We start from the raw sequence: 17,014 nt of genomic DNA on the forward strand, positions 1-17,014 counted from the left end.
ATGTGACGTCACTCGCATAGTTCAGCAGCGCAGACTTTACGCCGGAGATTTCTGCCGCCATCTTTGTTTGGGGTATAGCTTATCATTCTTCTTACTAGTTACATCTACACTGAATTTTCAAATGTTGGAATCGAGAGAACTGCTATAATTGACAACAGCTCTGAGACGATATAGGTTTTATTGCTGATTCCTGTTTAACATTTCCCTTAGTAAACATGGCGAGATAGGCTTCAGGCGTGGAGATCTCTAGGAGGTTCCTGTGCATGAATGAGGGTCGATCGGTTGCAGTGCATGTGTAGTGGAGGACAGCAGAGTTATCGGTGGCTGTAGTGTTCCGTGTTTCTCTCTGTGTGGTGAGTGACTATAATGGCTGTTTCTCTATTCCCGCCTGTCCTCTGAGAATCCTTTCCTGCCTGCTGCGTGGCTGCCACTGTGACTGTTCGCCTGGTTCTCTCGGAGCCTATGGCGATCACTTGTGTCCAGGGGATTGTGGCCTCCTTGGCCAGTCTTGGTACCTGTTGTAATATGTGGCTGCAGTTGTGTGACTTCCTATGGGCAACTTGTTTTTGTTTGCCCCTTATATAGAAAGGCCCATGGTGATATCACTTATCTTCTGGCTAGTCCTGGCTAGTTTAAAAACAACGGACATCCAATGGATCCCATTATAGTGAGTGGCGTCCATCGGGCTCCATATGTGTATTCTGTTGTAGCTTCCATCTGTTGTTCTACAATGTCAGAGGACCAGAACAACAAGCGGCCTGATGTAGATGTGAATTTAGTCTTATTGTCATTTTTGCAGATGTGTAATTTTAATAGATGTCAAACTTTTATAAATCACTCTATACCCAGGGACCCCCATTTCACTTGTGTATGCCCTTTATAGTACAATAGATTATGGACTTTAGACAACCATGTACCGTAGTGAACAATTTGTCATTACTAGATATCTTCTAAATTCTACAACCTTTACGCCAAATATTATAAAAAATAAAATAAAATTGACTACAGCATGCTCATGTTCTCTGCCTTGTATTGGGATATGGTTGCTATAGTTATATTAGTCATACACCTTCAATAACTGTTAAGTTTTATGCACACGATTGTAGCGGTTTTTACTCACAACAAAAAAGAATCCGTATTCTGCAAAAAAAAAAAAAAAAACATGTCCACATTTTATCAATCATCCATAATCTCAGGTCCACAAAGCATTTGTATGATCCCATAAACTTATATTGGTGAGTGAGGCTGTTCTGCAAATACAGACAGAAATAGGACCTGCCTCGTATTTTGAGCATGGTTTCTATGGGCTAGACACTGATCTGTAAAAACGACAAACGTGTATGGGACTGCTGAAAATAAAATGGGTCCATGTAATCTCCGAATTTGCAGACAATGTACTGAAAGCAACTACTGTTTTGTGCATGTGACCTTAGACAAATGCTCGACTGGCCGACCACTATTTACAAACACCCCCATTATACCCGTGCATGTTCTAATTGGGGAGAAACCACTACACAGAACATGACATCAGGAAAGTAACATTTAGGCTAGGGCCCTACCTTGTGGAGATTTGCAGATTTTTTTTTGAGGTTTATTGAGCCATAGTCAGGGAGTTGATTAAACAGAAAGTAAACATCTAAGTCCGTCCTTTATATTTTCCATGCTTTTTCAAACCTCTTCTGGCTTTGGCTCAAATAACCACAGCAAAATCTGCAATAAAAATGCTATGCATTTCCACAACGTGGGGCCTTAGCCTTACGGCCAGGGTCCCACGTGGCAAATCCCATCCGTACATTGCAGAAAAAAATATGCTGCAGACACACTGCAGTTTTGGAAATGGCAGCATATCAATTATCCCTATGAAACGTGGTTTTCCCTATATGTATAACGGAAACAGAGACCGCATAGGAAACCTCTGCGGACTTTCTGTGAAAAGCGCTGTGGGAAAAGCCGCAATCCATTTTTCCCGGAGCATTTTTTTTTTTTTTGCAATGGCCCACTACATGGTGCCTTAGCCTTTGGCAGTTTTCTGGCCCTTGTCAATTCTTTTAAGTAGCACTGGCAGTCCCTCAACATTGCTTTGCTCTTCACAGGCCATGTGATGTAACATACGAGTGAATGGACTGAGCTATGATATCATGCACGGCCCCAGTGCACTGTATGACTCTATGGTTGATTTTCTGTGAATAGGCTGCAGTTCACACGTAGTTTTTTGGTCCAGATTTTGACGCGAATTCTGCATCAAAATCCATGTAAAAAAACTGTCTCCCATTGAATTCAATGGGAGCCGGTCATTTCCTTTTTTTGCGAGCAGTATTTTACCGCTCACGGGAAAAAGAAGCGACCTGCCCTATCTTGACACGGTTTCAGTGTCAAGACAATCTCTCCGGACTAGGCTCATTGATTTGGGCCTAATCCAGAGAGGAAAGCAGCCACAGTGGCAGCTAGCCGTGGCAGGCGCATTTTAGTACAGATTCTGATGTGACTTTCCACATCAAAATTCGGACCAAAAAACTACGTGTGAACTAGCCCTATCATTACAGACTTCAACCAGCTGACCAGTGTCAGACCCCCCTAGATCCCCGCCGATGTTCCTCAGGATAGGTCATTAATTAATAACCCCAGAAAACATTTTTATTCTGTATTGCAACTGTACAAACTAGTGTTTTTCTGACAGTGTTTCTGAAGTTTGTGTTCTTAATACTTCATTGTATTTCTCTTGTAAGGATAAAATAAACTTGTCAGGATGTCTTATATGCTCCCACATTTACACAATGGTTGGCAAGTTGACCAGGCCATCCTTTCTGAGGAAGACCGTGTGCTGGTTATCCGCTTTGGTCATGACTGGGATCCAACATGTATGAAGATGGATGAAGTTTTGTACTGCATAGCTGAGAAGGTCAGTATGAGGATATACAGTAACTGCTGGGCTACTGTATATTAAGCCATCAACTGTATATGAGGAAATTAAATATTAATATACTCTGATGCAAAGCATAACAATTTTTCAACTGGTATACAGTATAAAGATAATGCCATTACATCGTGGTTATGGCACATCCTGGTATTTTCTTGATTTCCTCTCAGACTATCCTTTTATGTGAGCAGTCAAGTGATTCCCGATATTGTGCAGTTCAGGCAGTCCAAACCATCACACTAGAAGCGACAACTTTGCTGCCATGAATAGACTAGCTAGCTGGATGTTCTAAGAGGGAATCACCGAACACTAGGGAGCACCATAATAATTGATAACAGTAGTATGTAGACACAAGGAAAAAGAGCCAAAAATAAAAATCCAGCAGTCCAGGAGTGTTCCAATAAACAATAAAGAGAAAAAATAGTAGGCTGTAGCTTACCACGTTCGTAGGGTTTCAAGTTTTTTCGAGGTGCTAGACCATGCCTTTGGACCTCAAGGCTATTCGGCTTGGAGAAGTATCAAAAAAAGGAAAAGGTCTGCAACACTCTTCTTCTGTATAAAACTACATGTTTAATTCATCATTTTAAAAAATACGAAGAGATAAGATAATCCTTTAATAGTCCCACATTGGGGAAATTTCAGCATGTTACAGCAGCATAGTAATACAGATACAGGATAATACACAGTAATATTACAGAAGTAGACACACATAAGCTGAGAGGAGAAGATATACTAGGAGTCCATAGTAGCTAAGGAAAAACGGAAGAGAAAGAGGAAGACCTCATAATCATTAGTTCTCTGTGCGAAGTGATCTTCGCTTGGTCTGATGTAGATTATACAGCCTGGTCGCGGTTGGAAGGAAGGACCTGCGATAGCGCTCCTTCTCACACTTGGGGTGAAGCAGACGGTCACTTACAGTGCTGCCAAGTCCCATACATGGGATGGGATTTGTTCTCCCGCATGGAGGTCACCACGGACAGTATCCTTCTGTCTGAAGAGTACACACATAGTAGTGATAAGCAGGAAAAAACATAACGAATGTGATGAGTGTTCCAATAAATTAGTTAAACTTAACTTTTATTGTTCCCATACAAAGCTGAAGTGATGAACTCCTCTGATTTTTGAGCGATGTGCCTATTTTTTGTATGGGAACAAAAAAAAGTTAAGTTTTAACAAATTTATTGGAACACTTGTGGACTGCTGGATTTCTATTTCTGGCTCTTTTTCCTTTTGTACATTGTCCTTCACCGAAGGGTGGAGATCCGTGCAATGGAGTAGGACCTTGGATTCTGGACATTAACGGACTATGTGAGTTGGGCTGTGTCCACACTTTTTTTTGTAGTCACAACTAAAAACCTATATGTAATTATGTTTTACATTTTCTAACAGAATCTTGAATTGTGAAGCAACCTCTTTAAAGTGGGGTAGAGGGTTACATTTTTTTAATGTATTTTTTGCTTATTTTTATAAAAAACTGATTCTAAAATTCTCACTACCAATCATCTAACTACTGAGTGGTCCCCAACTTTTTTTTGTACCAGGGATTGGCTTCAAGCAAGACCATTTTTCCATGGCCCGGCGGGTCTTTGGTCATAGGAGGGCAGGGTTATAGGCGGGTTCCACCATGTAGATGGGAGGGCTCGCCACTGGAATGCTCTGTGAGGCAGGCGGGCATGAAATGAGCATCTGAGCGGACATGGCGAATCGCTAGGCACTGACTCTGGATACGTTGCACTAGGCCATGTTGCTATGGCAACTTGTAAACTATCAGGTAATGCAGTGTCTTTAGCAGCTACAGGACACCGCACTACCTGATAGTTTACACGTTACCATAGCAATGTGGCCTAGCGCAAAGTATCCAGCTAAGACTGAGGCCAGTCTGCCGCCCTGCCCTGCGGACCAGTAAAAAGAAACTCCAATGTCCTGGTCTGCAGACCGGTGGTTGGGGACCCCTACTCTAACTGAGCTGTTGCTAGGGGAAATCTGTACACATTTTTGTTGCCAGTATGTAGAGTTGTAGTATTTGCCAAAGGAGGATGATCACTTCAAGTGGCGGTATCTCAGGTTTTATACAACCTAACTTTCACATGCTACTAAGATTGCAGTTCTCGAAAAATGGACATATCACTAGTTATAAATGCAGTGATCACACCCCCTTTGGCAAATGCTACAGCTCTACATACTGGCAATACAAATGTGTACAGATTTTCCATGGCAACAGCTCAGTTACCAGGTTGCTAGGGAGGAGTTTTCTGAACAAAAAAAATATTTATTAAAAAAAAAGGTCTTAGTATATTAATGGGTTAAAAGTACACCGATATACTTTTAGCAGTGTTTTGAGTGATTTTTGTCTTTTTCTGGGAGCTCCTGGCATCTTCTGCATTTGTTTATGTGATGTACCTTGTTTGCTTATCCTACAACTACCATGATTCATTGCTCTTCACTCAGAGCTGACTCACACTATTTCCCCATCTCACTCCCTCCGTTTTCCTAGCTAGCCCATCTACTACTAGCCCTTCCAACTAACTAACCCAGCCCACCCCATCATACTTGGCTGTCTTCCAGTCTGGATCTTCTGGGCACGGGAGATCACTACCTTCTGTGCAGTTGGCTCCTTCTCCTCTTGATGTCTGCTGATGCCTGCACAATAGAGCCAGCAATCTGGCTTTATTGCGCAGGTGTGGGAGGCCGTATCCTTCTCCTCTTGCAGTCAAAGAAGAAGAGGAGCTGGCACCCCTGAAGGAAGTGACACTGCGTAGCCAGTGGAACGGTCACATGACCAATCCAGCGATCAGTGTAAATATACATTTTTGGTAAAGGAAGCAAGTTAGAAGTGAGGCGGGGGAGGAGGAGATTTAGACTACATGCTGGTAATAGTTTAAATAATAATAGTAAAAATAACAAACCCTCACTTATTAGAGTTACTTCCATTCCATTGGTGGAAGCCTGATCCCACTATTACCAGTCCTTGATGTTGTCAGGTGACCGCAGCAGCCAAACACAAGAACTGGGCATTCACCTATCTGTTGCTGAAAAGTTGAAATCACACATATAACACACAAATCGAGTGCCAACATATTCCACAGTCAAGGATGGAACTCGCAGTCCAATTTCCATTTATTATCTCATCATGCTTAACATTTGGACATATTTCATAGAAAGTTAGTTCAGCAAGCAGCATATTTTTGCACAATCATTAATAGGTCATAGTGATGTGGCATTAGGTTTATTGTTCTATCAGGGCACTTTGCACATGGTCATCTCAGAATTGTGCTGGTACTTGCTCATGTTTGATGTTATGTACCTGTTGTAGCAGTGAGTTAGGTCGAAACAGGAGATCTCACTGAAAGGGTTGTAAACATACTTGGCCATAAAGCTGTGAACTACTGTATATCCTATAGCTCTGTAAATGAGGTTGTCCATGACCCAAAATCAATGACCAATTTTTAGGATAGATCATTAAATTGTCATCGGACACCCGGCCCACTCAAGCCATTTAAGTCTATATTGCTCTATATTTGTGCTTTCCTTATACCTTAAATGCTAACATTTCTTTTATCTTACACTTCTCTGCAGGTGAAGAATTTTGCTGTGATATATCTGGTGGATATAACAGAAGTACCCGATTTTAATAAAATGTACGAGTTATACGATCCCTGTACAGTCATGTTCTTCTTCCGGTGAGTTTTATAGGTTCATTTATTTTCCTGTCTCATAGCAAAGTGGGTAATGAAGAATCTTAATTAATTGTCACTACAGAAAAATATCCTTCTCGTCTCCTTCCTTTTTCTATTTGTCCCAACGATTTCTGTTTTCATCTTCATTGCCATAAACCCTTAAAACATAATCAAACTTATAATTCTGGTTGTTTGTGTCATTAATAAAGTTTATAGTATACTTTATTAGCACATTATTGCTTCTTTCTGTGTGATTCTGCATTTCGCTTATTTTTCCCTTGCCTTTCTATTAAAAGCTGTATGCTGCTTCTAACTGTGTATGGCTTGTGTGTGTAATGAAGAGGAAATTGGGTGTGGAAGGGACACTATAAAACGTAGAAGAGTTGTTTGAAAATTTAGTTGCGCTTTAGATACATAGCCAATGTACAGTAAACATAACTGGTGCCCTCCACTTGTAACAGCCGCTTTTTGCCTGTTAGCCTGAATGTGTCTGCAGAATGGCTGTTTGTTGCTCAAGATTAATATAGCATTTATTTTATGTCCTCACAACAGGAACAAGCACATTATGATTGATTTAGGCACCGGTAACAACAACAAGATAAACTGGGCCATGGAAGACAAACAGGAGATGATTGATATTGTGGAAACTGTGTATAGAGGTGCCAGAAAGGGCAGAGGTCTAGTGGTATCTCCTAAGGACTATTCCACCAAGTACAGATACTGAGGCGGTTCCAGCTTGTTCATATGGTGCTTTTTATATCCATGTATTTTTATTATGCCAAGGTCAACTTGGATAGTAAGAACTGTCATGACATCATCGACTTATGAGTTCAGAAGGAGTGAGCAATTCTACTGTTTGTACCTTTTGACAACATTATGAGCTTTACAAGCTTCCTAATCTGAGAGCTCAAGCCTTAAACATTGTATTTATGTTAAACATCCTTTATCCTTTTATTGTGTTGAATAAATCGGACATTTGTAGGTTTTGTTTCAGAAAACATGTCTGTTATATGGTCATACAATTCTCATTTCAGATGCTTAGAGCTACATCTAGATTCAGAGTTTAAAGAGGTCATCCACTTTCTAATAGTAATGGCTTATCCTTAGGATAGGTCTTCAATATTAGATCTGTGAGGGTCTAACAACTGAGACAGTACAGATCTAATTTTCAAGGAGAGCACAGCTCCAAGTAATGTTTACATGCTCACTAGCTGTACAATTTGTAGCTGTGGGTTTTGGCATTGCAGCGCTGCTACATTGAAGTTAACCTAGCAAAAGGGATCTTGGCTGTCAAACCCTTGATGATCTAATATGAATGACCTAGCCTAAGGATAGGCCACCAATATTAGAAACTGGATATCCCCTCTAATCCTGAATTCAAGTACTGTAGATATTGGAACACTATAGGTGTAAGATGTTGAAGAAATCAGTAGTTATTGAGTTCAAGATTAAGTCCAGATCATGACATAGGTTGCGCTCAATAAAGTAGTGCAAACTGCAAACATATCCGTTGTGGTTTCTTACAACATTCCTGCCAGTCCCCAACATTATACTGCAATTCTATTAAATGATCTTTCTTTTCACCAGGATAACACACAGTGCTTGCAAAGCAATTGTATACTACCCTGTTTCCCCGAAAATAAGACACCCCCCCCCCCCCCCCTCACCTTCTGGATCACATACAACCGGCAGTCATGCCGACACTCCGCTAATTGTTCCCCGCTTTGTTCCCTGCTCCAGCCGCTGCATAAAACGTCCCCCGAAAATAAGAAAGGTCATATATTTTGTTAGATAATTAATTATAAGAACATGCCTTATTTTCGGGGAAACAGGGTAGTTTTCTTTGTCAAGCAAGGATCAAAGACTACATTAAGACTGTCTTTATATTCTATTATGTATTTAAGCTAGAGCTACACAATGACTTTGGTCTATTTCATATAGCCTACAACTCCTTTACTAATGTAAGTAAATGCAGTTGACCTAGAGGGGTCTTGTGACCACAATTTGTAGTTGCAAAATAAATTAAGCAATGTTTGAGTTTATTTTTTTGCAACAAAAACTTGAGGTTGCAGCATCCCCTGGCTCTAAATACAACTTCATTCACCTAAATTAATGAAATAATGTTTGGTTGTGTGACACTATTTGCAGCCAAAGTTGCTGTGTCAGGATCAGATCCCATCAAACAGCTGAATTATGACCTGAATGCAGTCAATGGCCATAGTACGGATGTATGCTGCATAGATCCATGGACTTCTACAGAAGAAGATCGGTGGTCAGTACTGTTAACATGCTTTTAACAGTCTCTCTTGCAGAGTTCCTTCAAAAACAGTGTACATGCGTGCCAAAAAGAATTGATGTTGTTTTGACGGAAAAAGGTGGTCACACCAAATATTGATTTGCTATAGATTTTTATTTTGCTTATTCACTTTAGCAAGAAAAATATTAATAGTTAACACTTCAATTTTTGAAAGCATTCCTTCTTAGCAGCATTTTCCCATACCCACTCAAAACTTTTTCACAGCATTATATAGATTTAATTTCAGTTCTGTAACAATAGTGCCACCTAGTGAGTCATAAATAAAACACATCTGGTTTTCCACATCAAGAACAAGAGTCCCCTTTCAATTAGTAACAGCTCATAAAAGTGAGGAGGAATAAAACATGAGTAATAGTTGAAAACATACTGATGATATCTATATAGAACATATTGGTGAAATAGCATTCATTACAAAATAAAGTAGTATAAAACTCTATTAAACACAATAAAAAAATATATTATAGGAATTCTTCTGATCTGAGTCAATGCTAGGAAAAAAAAGAAAGACAATTATAAGTTAATTTAGTTTTAATGACAAGCCAAATCTCAATGCAGTTCATTTGAATTACAGCATTTTGTTCGGTTTGAAGATTCTTTTTAAAGTGATTTTTCCCAAGACTAAGATATTGATGACCTGAACATGCATTTGGTGTATTTGTTCTGTGTAATACCTTAATAAATGTGAGCTGATAAAACTAATTCACTACTTGGCAAGCACAATGTTGTACACTGTATAGCGGCTGTGCATGGTACCACAACCCCATTCTCTTGGACTCAGCTGCATACATGCTATGTGGAGTGGTGAACGTGATGCTATAAGACCTATGAAGTGGCTGCTGCTTCAATCAGCTGATTTGTGGGGGTTCCAACTGTGAACCCTGGTAATGTGACAAAAACACAAGTGCAGGTGTAACTGTGTGTCCATCACACAGGTTCAGGAGAAGACTGAAGCTAGGTTTACACTTTCACTGGGCTCTCTATTGTTTGGGTTCCACCAGGAGACCCAAATGATGGACAGCGTGTCCACTAAAACACCAGATACCCGCGGACCCCATAGACTAAAGTCCATGCAGGACTTGTTTTTTGTTTTTTTTTTCTTTTTTTTTTAAAATGTAGATTGTGAGCCCCACATAGAGCTCACAATGTACATTTTTCCCTATCAGTATGTCTTTTTTGGAATATGGGATGGAAATCCATGCAAACACGGGGAGAACATACAAACTCCTTGCAGATGGTTTTTTTTGCTCATGGCGGGATTTGAACACCAGGACGGACTTGTTTTCTCTGTTGGCGGACTCTGGCACTGATGTGAATCTAGTCTGACACTAGATTCACACTACAGAGTTTCACCTGTGAAACTCGGCCCGTGTGCTCACCAGATTTACCAAGCTAAACTTCGGGAGCAGAACTCCTACCATCAAAGTTATCTACCGATTACAGTATGGGATAGTATGTCACTAGGAGGTAGGGTTGTGGGAATCTAGGATCCAGCACATTATTTTACAAGATATAAAAGATAGTTACCGCTACTTCTTCTGTGTTTTCTACGCCTGCTTGAGTCATAAGGTCATTGACGTCCTTCTGTAGTTTTTCGATATTAGAACCCATATCGTCCAGTAAGATGTTCAGGAAAATAACATGACAATGCATAGATTGTAATTTATAATACACATCAAAGATAAACTGAGAAAGGAAAATATATTAAATAGGTCAAATATTTAAAGTGTAACTAAACCTTCGGGCAACTTTTGATTTTCTGGTAGTATGCGTCATTGATAAATTTTGTAATATACTTTATCAACAAATTTTGGATAATTTCTGTGACAGTCAGCATTTTTTTTTTTTTTAACTCTTCCCCTTGTTGCTGTATTGAGAGCTGTATGTAGAGTACAGGGCGGTGTAACATGTAAACAAAATGAGGGGTAGAGGAAGGGTCACTTCAAACAGTTATATCTCAGACATTATAAAACATACAAACGCTTCGTGTCATATGAAAGAAAAGATTCTCTTGTTTCATCTGACACTAAGGCTGCAGTGCTATCTAAATTATTTCCAGAGATATCACCGATTGAAAACATAGTCAAGATCAACTGCAAGTACCAGATGAGGTCTAAGGCTGGTTTGACAAAGTATCCTGGTGTCAGGGATATCAGACAAGCTAGAGCAGGCATGTTTTGGGTATGGGCACGGTGACTATTCATGTAAATGGATTCACCTCTGAGGTTACTGGTAGGTAATTCACCTACAGCATGTGCAGGGATAAAGCATCTCATTGTTCAGAATACAGATAAACTTCAGTATATGCAACAATACGAACTTAGTATGGATCCGCAACACTGAGGTAAGTATAAAATCTTGTTTATTCCATCAAATTAAAACAGGTCGAAGGGACCTCCAGACAAAACATGAATCCATTAAAAAGTGCAACAAAAGGAAGAAAAAGTGAGAAAAAACTTCAGTATATATCCAGTGGTTTAGGGATGTCAATGTTGTATTGGATATAGCAACAGTAAAAAAATACAACATATTCCAAAAAAGGATATTTCTCTGTGTTAGTTGATCTGACATTGTCTGGAATCGATCCTGGAGGTTTTTCAAAAGGCTCTCAGCCTGAAAGGTAAAAAAAAAAAAAATATATATATATATATATATATATATATATATGTATGTTACCATAAAGCTTATCTTACAGCAGGACATTCTTCTTAACACAAAATTATAGGCTATGTAGATGTGATGATATTTTGTAGTCTTTTATATACACATGCCTAATGGTCCAACTTACTATCTGTGTTCATTTGGAGTCGGCCCCTGTTCATGTCAATTAAATATGCCAAGTACAGATAGTGCCACTTACAGAGGTGCAGAATTATTTGTGGCCGAGGATCAGTGGCAGGCACAAAAAAAAAAAACAAAAAACACTCAGGAACAAATCTTCATATATTAAGTACCTTGCAAATAGCAATTTGTGTTAGTGTGTTGTCCAGTGCACTTCTAGGGGAGTTGTCCAGGTATACTCTCCTGCCAAATCGGATATCATACATGGAGAGAGACAACTGCACACTGCGCTGTCTGGTTGCTGGGATAATGATCCCCAGCAAGTATTGTACACATGCGTTTTATGAGAGTGCTTGTGGAAGAGAGCATTGTGTGAACCCAGCCTAATACAGCCTCCAATTGTAAAAATGATCTTGATCAAATGACCAGAAAAACACCACTCTGTATATATTTAAAAAAATAAATAAAAATAGAATGAGCCCTGTATTTTGGATCTATTTACAATAAATGACTTCTCCCCTTTGATCATTTTGTACTTGAGATTATGGCAAATACTACTGACTCCTGCAATATCCCAATATTCCATGGATATTACTTTTAGCCACTTTGAGTCATAGTGACATCATTCACTATTATTTAGTGTGACATCACCGTGTACAAATCCCTATTTTATACCACTACTATGACATCACTATGTGTATTAGGAATATAAACTAATTGAAAACTGTCAGGTGAAGGTGGTCATGGTATAGTGCGGCCATAAGGTTATGCTAGGTCCGCACTAATGCTGTGTCTACGTTGTTCTGATCCGTCTGAGGACCAAAATAACAGAGAGGCAGGCTGCTTAGGCCTGGTTCACATCTGCGTTCGGTAATCCGTTCGGGAAGTCTGTATGGGAACCTCCCCCGAACGGTATACCAAACGCATTGACAAGTGGTGAGCAGTGAAAGCACACGGACCCCATAGACTATAATGGGGTCCGTGTGTTTTCTGTGCGGTATCCACACGATTCATGCAAACAGGAAAGTAGATCATGAAGTACTTTTGTGTCCGCATGTTCCGTGCGGAAAGCACACGGACCCCATTATAGTCTATTGGGTCCGTGTGCTTTCATAAACTCACGGATTGCCAATGCGTTCGGTATTCCGGTCTGGGGGGGTCCCCATGTGGACTTCCGAATGCAGATGTGAACCAGGCCTAAAATAGCAGTTACGCCTTGTTCACGTATGCACCTGGTCTTCGTATGGGGATTCCGTTCCCATCACCGCATCAAAAATGCAGAGAGAAAAGTGCTGCAAGCAGCGCTTTTCGCTCTACATTTTTCACTCTTTTTAGGACCCAATTATAGTCTATGGGATCCACAGGTTTCTTAAGGTAACCACTTTTTTATGCGAATTGGGTTTTAGTTAAGGGAGTCCCCAAGAGGCCCCCTGAATGGAAACCCATGCGCAGATGTGAACCGGGCCTTATACATGGAGTCCAACAGACCCTGTAGACTATAATGGGTTCCATTCTTTTAGAACTGAAACTGGCCTCAGTGCAGGACTTTTTCTTCTGGCGATTTTCAAGCAGTCACCAGAGCCTACTGTTGTAGTACAATAAAAGTACACTGGTATTTTGCTGTATTTGTGAGCATAGTGTTACATCTAGCGCAGTCCTTATTTTCCTATTTTCGGATAGGCGGTATGTTAGTACAATGGCAGTATACTGATATGTTAATATAATGTAAGCAGTGTCCCATCAAGGTCATTGCACAATGTTTCTAGTACACTGATATGTTACTGTAATGTGAGTATAGTGTTACATGTAGTCAGTCCATATTAGTTCAGCTAGGCAGTCTGTTAGTACAATGATAGTACACTGTAGTGTTATTACAGATTATATTCTGATCTCATCATTACACACAATTATCAAGATTACAAGCCCACTCCTGTAGCTGGATCACTAACCACATACAGTGTGTATTCACCAGCACAATACACTCTCATACCCTAGTATTAGGTATTAATCCCTCTGCACTGCTACAGTAATGCAAAGTTTAACAAACTCTTTGCATTGTATCACAGGATAAACATACTTACAAATTCTGAGAGGTCTTGAGGAGTCTTGGGGTCGTTGTCAGCCATGCTGTGGGCACTGAGTGACACTGGCTGACCCCGGCTCGGCCCTTCCTTATCAGCTGTGAGCAGCGTCTACAAACAACATGAACAATAGGCGAGCAACTGCCATGGAAACTTCAGCACCAATGAGGAGTGCGCAGGGGACACGCCCCCACCTGGCAGGAGTGAGGCCACGCCCTCATTCTGTGACCTGGTGCTCAGTGTGGAATGTGACTAACCGCCTGTGAGGGTTTCCAAGGGAATCCTGAGGCCTCAGTGTAACCTGCTGCTGCTGACAGTAATACAATGGCATCCTGAAGAGTGTGTAGTCAGAGAATGTAACACTGTGTCAGGGCTTGTCCACATGCCGACCTCAATAGTCAGGAAATACAGTTTAACCCCTTAAGGACCAGGCCATTTTTTGGTTTCGCATTTTCGTTTTTCCCTCCTCACATTTCAAGAGCCATAACTTTTTCATTTTTCAGTTCACAGAGTCACATGATGGCTTATTGTTTGCGGGACAAATTGTGCTTTGTAATGGCATCATTCAATATGCTGTGCAATGTACTGGGAAGCTGGAAAAAATTTCAAAATGAGGTGCAATTGGAGAAAAAATGCATTTGCACCATTTTCATACGGGTTTAATTTTTACAGCGTTCACTGTTTGGTACAAATGACATGTTACCTGTGTTCTATGTGTCATTACGAACACGGTGATACCAAATTTATATAGTATTTGAAATGTTTTGATACTTTTTAAAAAATGAAAAACTTTGCAAAATAGAAAAAAAATGTTGTGTCATCATGTTCTGACACCTGTAACTTTTTCATATTTACATGTATGGAGCTGGTTGGGGTTTCTTTTTATGCGGGACAAGATGACGTTTGTATTGATACCATTTGGGGAAAGATCTGATGGTTTGATCACTTTTAATTCAATTTTTTATAGGAAGCAAAGTGTTGAAAAAAACGCTTTTTGGCTGTTTTTATTTTTTTTGCCGCTACACCGTTCGCAGTATGGGATAAATGTCTTAACCCCTTAGCGACCTTTGACGTACTATTACATCATGGACGCGAGGTACTTCGCGCACCATGAAGTAATATTACGTCATGGTGATTCCGCCTGCTCACTAGCTGAGCGGGCGGAATCGGAACTGAGTGATAGCTGTTACTGACAGCTATCACCCTTTTCCATAACCTCTGGTCGGTACTTTTACCGATCGGAGGTTTTAACCCTTTGATTGCGATGGTCAAACATGACCACCGCAAACAAAGGGTGCCGCGATCTCCCCCCCCCCCGCCGGCACCCCCCGGACCGAGATCGGGGGGTGCCGGTATCTGTAATACGTAGTCTGGGGTCTGGTTAGTGACCCCAGACAGCCCTGAGCACTCACTTACTTACCTGGTGCTCCCGGCGTCTTCTGGAAGTGAGCTGTCCCGTCCGCACAGCTCACTTCCTGTGTCTAGAGTGAGACACGTGCAGGCTGTCACTGCAGCCTGTGTCTCAGTCTAGAGTAGAGAATCAGTGATGCAATCTTCACTGATCCATGTGTCCCATAGGGACACAAGAACAAGTAAAAAAAAAAGTGTAAAAAAAAAATAAAGTATTTGAAAACAATTAATAAAGTTATAAAGTCCCAAAAATCCCTTTTTTCTATAAAAAATGAATTATGTAAAAAAAACACAAAAAATTAATAAAAACAATACATATTTGGTATTGTCGCGTCCGTAACAACCTGTACAACAAAACTGAAACAATATTTAATGTACACAGTGAACGGCGGTAAAAAATAACGGAAAAATCCCGCCGGAAGTAGTGATTTTTCGCCATCTCACCTTACAAAATGTGCTATAAAAAGTGATCAAAAAGTCATATGCACCCCAAAATAGTACCAATAAAATGCACAGGTTGTCCCGCAAAAAATAAGCCCTCAACCAACACTGTCAAGCGAAAAACAAAAATGTTACGCCTCTCAGAAGATGGCGATGCAAAAATCACTGATTTATGTCCCCAAATGTGTTTTTGTTCTGCAGACTTAGTATCGCATAAAAAAATAACATAAATGAGGTATCGCCGTAACCGTACCAACCCGCAGAATAAAGGTCACATGTTACTTATACTGTACACTGCATGGCGAAAAATGTAAAAGGTAAAACTCAATACCAGAATTGATTTTTTCTCTTTTAAATCCAGCAAAAAAAGAGTTAATAAAATGTAATCAGTAAGTTTTAGGCACCCCAAGATGGTGTCATTACAAAATACATCGCATCCCGCAAACAACAAGCCCTTATATGGCCACGTCAGCAGAAAAATAAAGAAAATATAGCCTCTACCAATGTGAAGACAAAATCACGCAAAATCGCCAAATCATTAGAACACAACTGGGTGCGGCAGGCAGGGAATGTATAAGCTGTGCAAGCGAATATCAGGGGACACCCTATATTTACAGCTTATGAGGGAAAATATACCAGAAGTGACCCCCAAAGTGACCCCAGTGTGACTCCCCCAATCATAGGAGCTACTGGGGGTACAGTAGGGAATTTAGTGTCTGCAATGTCCTCCGCACCGCTTATATATTCCCTCTTCGCCATCCGCTGTGCAGTCACGTCCGGGATACTAATACTACACTACACCCCCTGATAAATTCTTTTAGGGGTGCAGTTTTCAAACTGCGGTCACTCCTTTGGGGAATCCACTTTTCTGGTACCTTACAGGCTCTACAAACATGACATGGCGTCTAGATACCAAACATCTGAATCTGTACTCCAAAAGCCGCATCGCGCTCCTTCCCTTCTGCCCCCTGCTGTGTGCCCAAACTGCAGTTTATGCCACATGTATGACACTGGTGTAACCGGGGTAATGTCATATGTGAGTATAAACTGATATTAGGGCACATATATGACACTGGTGTACCCCGGATAACGTACGTAATGTCATATGTGGGTATAAACTGATATTAGGGCCCAGCCAGACACAGAAGGGAAGAAGGTTATTTGGTTTTTGGAGCACAGACTTAGACGGTTTGGTTTTTGGATGCCATGGCACTTTTGCAGAGACTCTAAAATTTCCCCTACAAAATGGGGTCACTTCTTGGGGAATTCCAGTTTACTGGCACCTCCAGGGCTCTGCAAAAACAACATGGCACCCAGAAAGTCCCTCTAAATCTGTACCCCAAAAGCTAAAAAGCGCAGTGCTCCTTCCCTTCTGAGCCCTGCTGTGCGCCCA

General features: G+C 40.6%; 2 protein-coding genes across 2 annotated transcripts; one reads left to right on the top strand and one right to left on the bottom strand.

The window, feature by feature from the left end:
• Positions 1-100: 100 nt before the first annotated feature.
• On the top strand, positions 101-8,061 carry TXNL4A (thioredoxin like 4A). Its single transcript, XM_075272194.1, has 4 exons — positions 101-353; positions 2,727-2,899; positions 6,494-6,597; positions 7,147-8,061. Exons 2-4 carry the CDS (start codon positions 2,747-2,749, stop codon positions 7,316-7,318), a joined length of 429 nt encoding a protein of 142 aa, XP_075128295.1. The 5' UTR covers positions 101-353; positions 2,727-2,746; the 3' UTR covers positions 7,319-8,061.
• Positions 8,062-9,302: 1,241 nt separating this feature from the next.
• On the bottom strand, positions 9,303-13,855 carry HSBP1L1 (heat shock factor binding protein 1 like 1). Its single transcript, XM_075272195.1, has 4 exons — positions 13,771-13,855; positions 11,455-11,521; positions 10,436-10,527; positions 9,303-9,399 (listed from the first exon to the last, which is right to left on the bottom strand). The coding sequence occupies exons 1-4, from the start codon at positions 13,813-13,815 to the stop codon at positions 9,394-9,396; spliced, it is 210 nt and encodes a 69-aa protein (XP_075128296.1). The 5' UTR covers positions 13,816-13,855; the 3' UTR covers positions 9,303-9,393.
• Positions 13,856-17,014: the final 3,159 nt, after the last annotated feature.

The sequence above is a fragment of the Leptodactylus fuscus genome, chromosome 4 (assembly GCF_031893055.1).
Source record: "Leptodactylus fuscus isolate aLepFus1 chromosome 4, aLepFus1.hap2, whole genome shotgun sequence".
Taxonomy (NCBI): domain Eukaryota; kingdom Metazoa; phylum Chordata; class Amphibia; order Anura; family Leptodactylidae; genus Leptodactylus; species Leptodactylus fuscus.

Excerpts from the sequence above, each read along its gene's own strand:
- HSBP1L1 (XM_075272195.1), bottom strand. The coding sequence starts at position 13,815 with ATGGCTGACAACGACCCCAAGACTCCTCAAGACCTCTCAGAATTT. Across the intron at positions 11,522-13,770 it reads CTCAAGACCTCTCAGAATTT|GCTGAGAGCCTTTTGAAAAA; the intron begins GTAAGTATGTTT and ends TTTACCTTTCAG. Across the intron at positions 10,528-11,454 it reads AGATCAACTAACACAGAGAA|TGGACGATATGGGTTCTAAT; the intron begins ATATCCTTTTTT and ends TGAACATCTTAC.
- TXNL4A (XM_075272194.1), top strand. The coding sequence starts at position 2,747 with ATGTCTTATATGCTCCCACATTTACACAATGGTTGGCAAGTTGACCAG. Across the intron at positions 2,900-6,493 it reads TGTACTGCATAGCTGAGAAG|GTGAAGAATTTTGCTGTGAT; the intron begins GTCAGTATGAGG and ends ACTTCTCTGCAG. Across the intron at positions 6,598-7,146 it reads ACAGTCATGTTCTTCTTCCG|GAACAAGCACATTATGATTG; the intron begins GTGAGTTTTATA and ends TCCTCACAACAG.